The 8955-nt window shown below is 30.0% G+C and overlaps 1 protein-coding gene across 1 annotated transcript; it reads left to right on the top strand.

Moving 5' to 3' along the window:
• Positions 1-238: 238 nt before the first annotated feature.
• On the top strand, positions 239-1054 carry LOC130447879 (uncharacterized). The gene is made up of 2 exons (XM_056784919.1): positions 239-506; positions 708-1054. The coding sequence occupies exons 1-2, from the start codon at positions 239-241 to the stop codon at positions 1052-1054; spliced, it is 615 nt and encodes a 204-aa protein (XP_056640897.1).
• The last annotated feature ends 7901 nt before the right edge of the window (positions 1055-8955 follow it).

The raw sequence follows: 8955 nt of genomic DNA, 5'->3' as shown, positions 1-8955 counted from the left end.
CGCGAAGGCTCGATATTCATAATTTTTGTAGCAGCAATGGTTGGATGGAAGGGTTTAAGAAAAGAAACGGTATACATAGTTTTCAAAGCAATTTGTGGAGAAAGTAACGCTGTTGAAGTTAACAAATGTAGCCAATGGATTGAAGACCTACCACTTCTATTACGCAATTATTCTGCTGATGATATTTTGAACGCAGAAACTGAATAAAGAGCGCATTACAATACATCTAGGTGCTAAAATGTCAGGAACTGAAAAGTTTCCTATCCTATTAATAGGAAAATCCAAGTCTCCGCGATGTTTCAAAGGTGTTAAAACTTTGCCTGTGAATTACCGAAATAATAAAAAGGCATGGATGACATCCATTATTTTTTGGTTGAAGAATTTAAACCAAGAAATGAAAGCCCAGAAGCGAAAAATTTTAATGTTCGTGGACAATGGTACTGCTCACAATAATATACCCGAGCTAAGCCACATTAAACTCGCGTATCTGTCTGCGAATACTACAAGTAAATTGCAGCCATCATCAACAATTTCAAAATTTATTACAGAAAAGAAGTTGTTCGACATGTTATTAAATCTATAGAAGGCAATCAGTGCCCACAAATCGATGTTCTTCAGGCGATGAGGTTTGCTAGGAAAGCTTGGTTTTCTGTGACCAAAACTACTATAGCAAACTGCTTTAAAAAAATCTGGATTTAAATCTGAAGTAACTGAAGCTGAAAGCTTACAAGAGGAGGACGAAAATTTAGAAACTGATCCTGAAGATTGGAACTTAGCCATCAGCAACGACAATAATCAACAGCCAACATTCCAAGATTTTATAAACGTCGATGACGGTTTAATAGTTTCAGAACTTAATGAAAGCGACATTGTTCATGCCTTCTCGTCTTCTTTATTGGAAAATGAAGAAGAAGGCGATGAAATGAGCGCGGAAGTAAATTTAGTAAAAATTTCTAAACGCGAAGCAGTAAAAGCACTAGAAACTTTGCACAGTTATTTTGAAATGTCATCAATTGGTGACCAAAGCATATTCATAACATCGAAAAACATCTGATGGCTGATACTTCCAAACGACAAACTAAAATGACAGATTTTTATAATTGATACATTCTGTTTCCATATTCGTACATCATCATCATTTATTTAAGAGCTCAGCTCTTGTCGTTGAGTACATATTACGTGTAAAAACGTGCTTGAATATTTTTGTTGATTACATAAATTTGTATGATTACCTTTAAGTACTATTTTTTTTTATTATAACTCATTTACACACATAACACGTTATTTTATTTTATTTAATAATTTAACCTGTATAACTGAAATAACCTGTATTCTCACCTCTATTAATAGAACACTCTGTAAATGAGATATGTAGATATTTATTTATACCTGTATATCTGAGACACTGGGTAAGTGGAATACCTCTATAAGTGAAACGACAGTGCAGGTCCCTTGATGTCTCACTTAACCAAGTTTCACTGTAATAACTTCTCCTCAATTTCCTATGCTTTTTGCAGATGATTAATGACAATCCGTTCGTCACTAATAACATTAACTAATTTCCTCCCATTTTTTTATTAAATTATTCCTTTAACTTCATAATCTCTGATACAGTGTTGCTTATAATTACTTGGAGAAGTATCGAAAGTAAAAAGATTTCAGAATCAATTTATCTTTATAGTGCTAATTAAGCAAGAAAATCTGCTACTTTCAATTCAGATTTATTAAAGAACAGCTGATCATTAATCAAAAAAGAAAATTCTATCTCCGATCCGACCCTATTCTTTTATAGAACAGGGCAGGACTGCGAATTATCAAAATCGTCAACTAAACATATAACATCATTCATTTTATATACGAGTTTTGGAATAAATAAGATAAATGAAAATAATTTATTTGTTATTTGAAAATTCTTTTTTAAGTGTAAATAATTTAGCAGTTGAATAGTTATAAAGAAAATTATAGCCCTGAATAATTAAAATACAAATCTAGAGGACCTAAATCAATAAATAGTCGCTTTGCAACAGCGAGTTGAGTAGATAATGAGTCTGACATTTATAATTTGTGTCTTAGAATTGATTTTTTTCTTTACCTCGGAAGATATTATAATACAATATTCGTAGAAAATATCGCTTGTCCAGTTCAAGACTGGTTTATTTAAAAAAAAAACGATTTCTCAGAAGAGCTGATTAAAGTTTATGCTTTTCTCTTCAATTGATATCCGATGATTGCATTATCCGAATTTTTTAAATTTTGCACGAATTCTCACAATAAAAGTACTCCTCTATAGATTTACAGAGGTTTTCTCCTCTCTCTATACTATTTTTTTTATGAGTAATTATGAGCAAAACTCCAAGATGATCCTATCTTGCACCGAAATATTTCAGGTTTTTATAGATAACTCCAGTTATTAATCATTCAAAATCTCTTTATTTTTTATGAAACAAGTACAAAAATAAGAACAAAAGTGTAAGGCATAATAAATATCTTCATGAATTCAAAAATCCTTGAGACTAGTGAGACATTTTTAGTGAAAAAAAGTCATGAGTCTTTATTCTCAGTGGTAACTACGTCTTTCTTCAGACTGGGGAAGGCACTCTTATCACAAATTGTAGACAAAAAAAACATTTTCATTATTTTAAGATAATCACAGCTTATTACAAAATATGACTTTGTACAATAAATGCATGTAAAACTTCTATCTAGATACTTAAAAAAAGAGAGAAAAAAATACTGTGCCAATTCGTTTCCTACTGAAGGAACTCAACAATACAATTAGTTGGAAAAAAATACATGTAAATACTTTTACAACTAGATACTTAAAAAAAGAGAGAAAAAAATACAGTGCCAATTCGTTTCCTACTGAAGGAACTCAACAATACAATTACTTGGAAAAAAATGCATGTAAATACTTTTACAACTAGATACTTAAAAAAAGAGAGAAAAAAATACTGGGCTAATTCGTTTCCTACTGAAAGAACTCAACAATACAATTACTTGGAAAAAAATGCATGTAAATACTTTTACAACTAGATACTTAAAAAAAGAGAGAAAAAAATACTGGGCTAATTCGTTTCTTATTGTAGGACATCAACAATACAATTACTTGGAAAAAAATGCATGTAAATACTTTTACAACTAGATACTTGAAAAAAGAGAGAAAAAAATACTGTGCCAATTCGTTTCCTACTGAAGGAACTCAACAATACAATTACTTGGAAAAAAATGCATGTAAATACTTTTACAACTAGATACTTAAAAAAAGAGAGAAAAAAATACTGGGCTAATTCGTTTCTTATTGTAGGACATCAACAATACAATTACTTGGAAAAAAATGCATGTAAATACTTTTACAACTAGATACTTGAAAAAAGAGAGAAAAAAATACTGTGCCAATTCGTTTCCTACTGAAGGAACTCAACAATACAATTACTTGGAAAAAAATGCATGTAAATACTTTTACAACTAGATACTTAAAAAAAGAGAGAAAAAAATACTGGGCTAATTCGTTTCCTACTGAAAGAACTCAACAATACAATTACTTGGAAAAAAATGCATGTAAATACTTTTACAACTAGATACTTAAAAAAAGAGAGAAAAAAATACTGGGCTAATTCGTTTCTTATTGTAGGACATCAACAATACAATTACTTGGAAAAAAATGCATGTAAATACTTTTACAACTAGATACTTGAAAAAAGAGAGAAAAAAATACTGTGCCAATTCGTTTCCTACTGAAGGAACTCAACAATACAATTACTTGGAAAAAAATGCATGTAAATACTTTTACAACTAGATACTTAAAAAAAGAGAGAAAAAAATACTGTGCCAATTCGTTTCCTACTGAAGGAACTCAACAATACAATTACTTGGAAAAAAATGCATGTAAATACTTTTACAACTAGATACTTAAAAAAAGAGAGAAAAAAATACTGTGCCAATTCGTTTCCTACTGAAGGAACTCAACAATACAATTACTTGGAAAAAAATGCATGTAAATACTTTTACAACTAGATACTTAAAAAAAGAGAGAAAAAAATACTGGGCTAATTCGTTTCCTACTGAAAGAACTCAACAATACAATTACTTGGAAAAAAATGCATGTAAATACTTTTACAACTAGATACTTAAAAAAAGAGAGAAAAAAATACTGGGCTAATTCGTTTCCTACTGAAAGAACTCAACAATACAATTACTTGGAAAAAAATGCATGTAAATACTTTTACAACTAGATACTTAAAAAAAGAGAGAAAAAAATACTGGGCTAATTCGTTTCTTATTGTAGGACATCAACAATACAATTACTTGGAAAAAAATGCATGTAAATACTTTTACAACTAGATACTTGAAAAAAGAGAGAAAAAAATACTGTGCCAATTCGTTTCCTACTGAAGGAACTCAACAATACAATTACTTGGAAAAAAATGCATGTAAATACTTTTACAACTAGATACTTAAAAAAAGAGAGAAAAAAATACTGGGCTAATTCGTTTCCTACTGAAAGAACTCAACAATACAATTACTTGGAAAAAAATGCATGTAAATACTTTTACAACTAGATACTTAAAAAAAGAGAGAAAAAAATACTGGGCTAATTCGTTTCTTATTGTAGGACATCAACAATACAATTACTTGGAAAAAAATGCATGTAAATACTTTTACAACTAGATACTTGAAAAAAGAGAGAAAAAAATACTGTGCCAATTCGTTTCCTACTGAAGGAACTCAACAATACAATTACTTGGAAAAAAATACATGTAAATACTTTTACAACTAGATACTTAAAAAAAGAGAGAAAAACATACAGTGCCAATTCGTTTCCTACTGAAGGAACTCAACAATACAATTACTTGGAAAAAAATGCATGTAAATACTTTTACAACTAGATACTTAAAAAAAGAGAGAAAAAAATACTGGGCTAATTCGTTTCCTACTGAAAGAACTCAACAATACAATTACTTGGAAAAAAATGCATGTAAATACTTTTACAACTAGATACTTAAAAAAAGAGAGAAAAAAATACTGGGCTAATTCGTTTCTTATTGTAGGACATCAACAATACAATTACTTGGAAAAAAATGCATGTAAATACTTTTACAACTAGATACTTGAAAAAAGAGAAAAAAATACTGTGCCAATTCGTTTCCTACTGAAGGAACTCAACAATACAATTACTTGGAAAAAAATGCATGTAAATACTTTTACAACTAGATACTTAAAAAAAGAGAGAAAAAAATACTGGGCTAATTCGTTTCTTATTGTAGGACATCAACAATACAATTACTTGGAAAAAAATGCATGTAAATACTTTTACAACTAGATACTTGAAAAAAGAGAAAAAAATACTGTGCCAATTCGTTTCCTACTGAAAGAACTCAACAATACAATTACTTGGAAAAAAATGCATGTAAATACTTTTACAACTAGATACTTAAAAAAAGAGAGAAAAAAATACTGGGCTAATTCGTTTCCTACTGAAAGAACTCAACAATACAATTACTTGGAAAAAAATGCATGTAAATACTTTTACAACTAGATACTTAAAAAAAGAGAGAAAAAAATACTGGGCTAATTCGTTTCTTATTGTAGGACATCAACAATACAATTACTTGGAAAAAAATGCATGTAAATACTTTTACAACTAGATACTTGAAAAAAGAGAAAAAAATACTGTGCCAATTCGTTTCCTACTGAAGGAACTCAACAATACAATTACTTGGAAAAAAATGCATGTAAATACTTTTACAACTAGATACTTAAAAAAAGAGAGAAAAAAATACTGTGCCAATTCGTTTCCTACTGAAGGAACTCAACAATACAATTACTTGGAAAAAATGCATGTAAATACTTTTACAACTAGATACTTGAAAAAAGAGAGAAAAAAATACTGGGCTAATTCGTTTCTTATTGTAGGACATCAACAATACAATTACTTGGAAAAAAATGCATGTAAATACGTTTACAACTAGATACTTAAAAAAAGAGAGAAAAAAATACTGGGCTAATTCGTTTCCTACTGAAAGAACTCAACAATACAATTACTTGGAAAAAATGCATGTAAATACTTTTACAACTAGATACTTAAAAAAAGAGAGAAAAAAATACTGTGCCAATTCGTTTCCTACTGAAGGAACTCAACAATATAATTACTTGGAAAAAAATGCATGTAAATACTTTTACAACTAGATACTTAAAAAAAGAGAGAAAAAAATACTATGCCAATTCGTTTCCTACTGAAGGAACTCAACAATACAATTACTTGGAAAAAATGCATGTAAATACTTTTACAACTAGATACTTAAAAAAAGAGAGAAAAAAATACTGTGCCAATTCGTTTCCTACTGAAGGAACTCAACAATACAATTACTTGGAAAAAAATGCATGTAAATACGTTTACAACTAGATACTTAAAAAAAGAGAGAAAATAATACTGTGCTAATTCGTTTCCTACTGAAAGAACTCAACAATACAATTACTTGGAAAAAAATGCATGTAAATACTTTTACAACTAGATACTTAAAAAAAGAGAGAAAAAAATACTGGGCTAATTCGTTTCCTACTGAAAGAACTCAACAATACAATTACTTGGAAAAAAATGCATGTAAATACTTTTACAACTAGATACTTAAAAAAAGAGAGAAAAAAATACTGGGCTAATTCGTTTCTTATTGTAGGACATCAACAATACAATTACTTGGAAAAAAATGCATGTAAATACTTTTACAACTAGATACTTAAAAAAAGAGAGAAAAAAATACTGGGCTAATTCGTTTCCTACTGAAGGAACTCAACAATACAATTACTTGGAAAAAAATGCATGTAAATACTTTTACAACTAGATACTTAAAAAAAGAGAGAAAAAAATACTGTGCTAATTCGTTTCCTACTGAAGGAACTCAACAATACAATTACTTGGAAAAAATGCATGTAAATACTTTTACAACTAGATACTTAAAAAAAGAGAGAAAAAAATACTGTGCCAATTCGTTTCCTACTGAAGGAACTCAACAATACAATTACTTGGAAAAAATGCATGTAAATACTTTTACAATTAGATACTTAAAAAAAGAGAGAAAAAAATACTGTGCTAATTCGTTTCCTACTGAAAGAACTCAACAATACAATTACTTGGAAAAAAATGCATGTAAATACTTTTGCAACTAGATACTTAAAAAAAAGAGAAAAAAATACTGGGCTAATTCGTTTCCTACTGAAAGAACTCAACAATACAATTACTTGGAAAAAAATGCATGTAAATACTTTTACAACTAGATACTTAAAAAAAGAGAGAAAAAAATACTGGGCTAATTCGTTTCTTATTGTAGGACATCAACAATACAATTACTTGGAAAAAAATGCATGTAAATACTTTTACAACTAGATACTTAAAAAAAGAGAGAAAAAAATACTGGGCTAATTCGTTTCTTATTGTAGGACATCAACAATACAATTACTTGGAAAAAAATGCATGTAAATACTTTTACAACTAGATACTTAAAAAAAGAGAGAAAAAAATACTGTGCCAATTCGTTTCCTACTGAAGGAACTCAACAATACAATTACTTGGAAAAAAATGCATGTAAATACTTTTACAACTAGATACTTAAAAAAAGAGAGAAAAAAATACTGTGCCAATTCGTTTCCTACTGAAGGAACTCAACAATACAATTACTTGGAAAAAAATGCATGTAAATACTTTTACAACTAGATACTTAAAAAAAGAGAGAAAAAAATACTGTGCCAATTCGTTTCCTACTGAAGGAACTCAACAATACAATTACTTGGTAAAAAATGCATGTAAATACTTTTACAACTAGATACTTAAAAAAAGAGAGAAAAAAATACTGGGCTAATTCGTTTCCTATTGTAGGACATCAACAATACAATTGCTTTGGAAAAAAATGAAAATAATAATAACAGTATAAAATATCAAAAATTGTAGGAAAACCAAGGAAGCGATTAGTTTGCACCTTTTATAAATTTTTGTAAAACTCTTTGTAACACAGAGGCATGACAGCTACACCATTGGTTTTTTTCTGGAAAAGAGAAAGTAATGCTTCTTTTTTTTTATTAGTGATGTTGATAGATTTGAAATCTTGCTGAGAGAATGATGTTTTATATCGAAAAAATCCAGACTCATCTTTGTGGGTCTCAATCACACAGATATCAGCGATTGGTACCTTAACACCGTCTTCATTGAACAAAGCGTCCTTTATTGTCAAGTCAGCTGTCAGCTTTTTCAAATCGATGATTTCGGAGAAATCTATTTGCTTGACAGCGTATACTGGAGGTGTCTTCTTTGCTTGTGAGATGATAGAAATATAATTTTCTGGGACGTAGATAGGTGAGGCTTTTCTATATTTCTTTATAGCCCGTTCTATAACAGAGTGAACGTTGTCGCCCCCGTTTTGAGAGTGTCCAGTTACTAGGAATTTGTGCGCTATAGATCTGATATTTTTAAGCTCCTAAGTGGCAAACATGAACAGGGCAAAAATAAACCGTTTTTTTGCTGACCTCCGCAGTTATCACTGTAAAAAATGACATCAACTGGGGTATTGACAGTTCTGTTTAGGTTTTCGAGGTACAACCAGATACAACTGCTAATTTCGTTGGCCCCGTTTTGCTTGGCCTTCATGCCACATGTAACAATATGTCTTGTTGGACTTTAGCTCATACATAGTGAAGTTATACACGTTTAATTTGGACACGTAATAAAAGGCTGATGATTCTCCTTGAGGGCAAGGCAGGGAAGCTTGTCGATCAAAAACGGTCACAATTTTATCTAATCCTTTATCTGTATCTTTTTCTAATCGAGCCATCTCCTTTTCTCTTAAATGCTCTTGGTAATTATCTTCGAGCTGTGCTTTCTTAGATTGAGAGGCGTTCAGGTAGCCCAAACAAAAATTAAACTGATCTTTTTTAGGGCGGTGGAAAGCAATGTTGAACTCGGTGTTG

Source organism: Diorhabda sublineata, chromosome 8 (assembly GCF_026230105.1).
Source record: "Diorhabda sublineata isolate icDioSubl1.1 chromosome 8, icDioSubl1.1, whole genome shotgun sequence".
Taxonomy (NCBI): domain Eukaryota; kingdom Metazoa; phylum Arthropoda; class Insecta; order Coleoptera; family Chrysomelidae; genus Diorhabda; species Diorhabda sublineata.
Note: the sequence above shows the minus strand (reverse complement) of the source record. Positions and strands in the feature narration are given on the sequence as shown.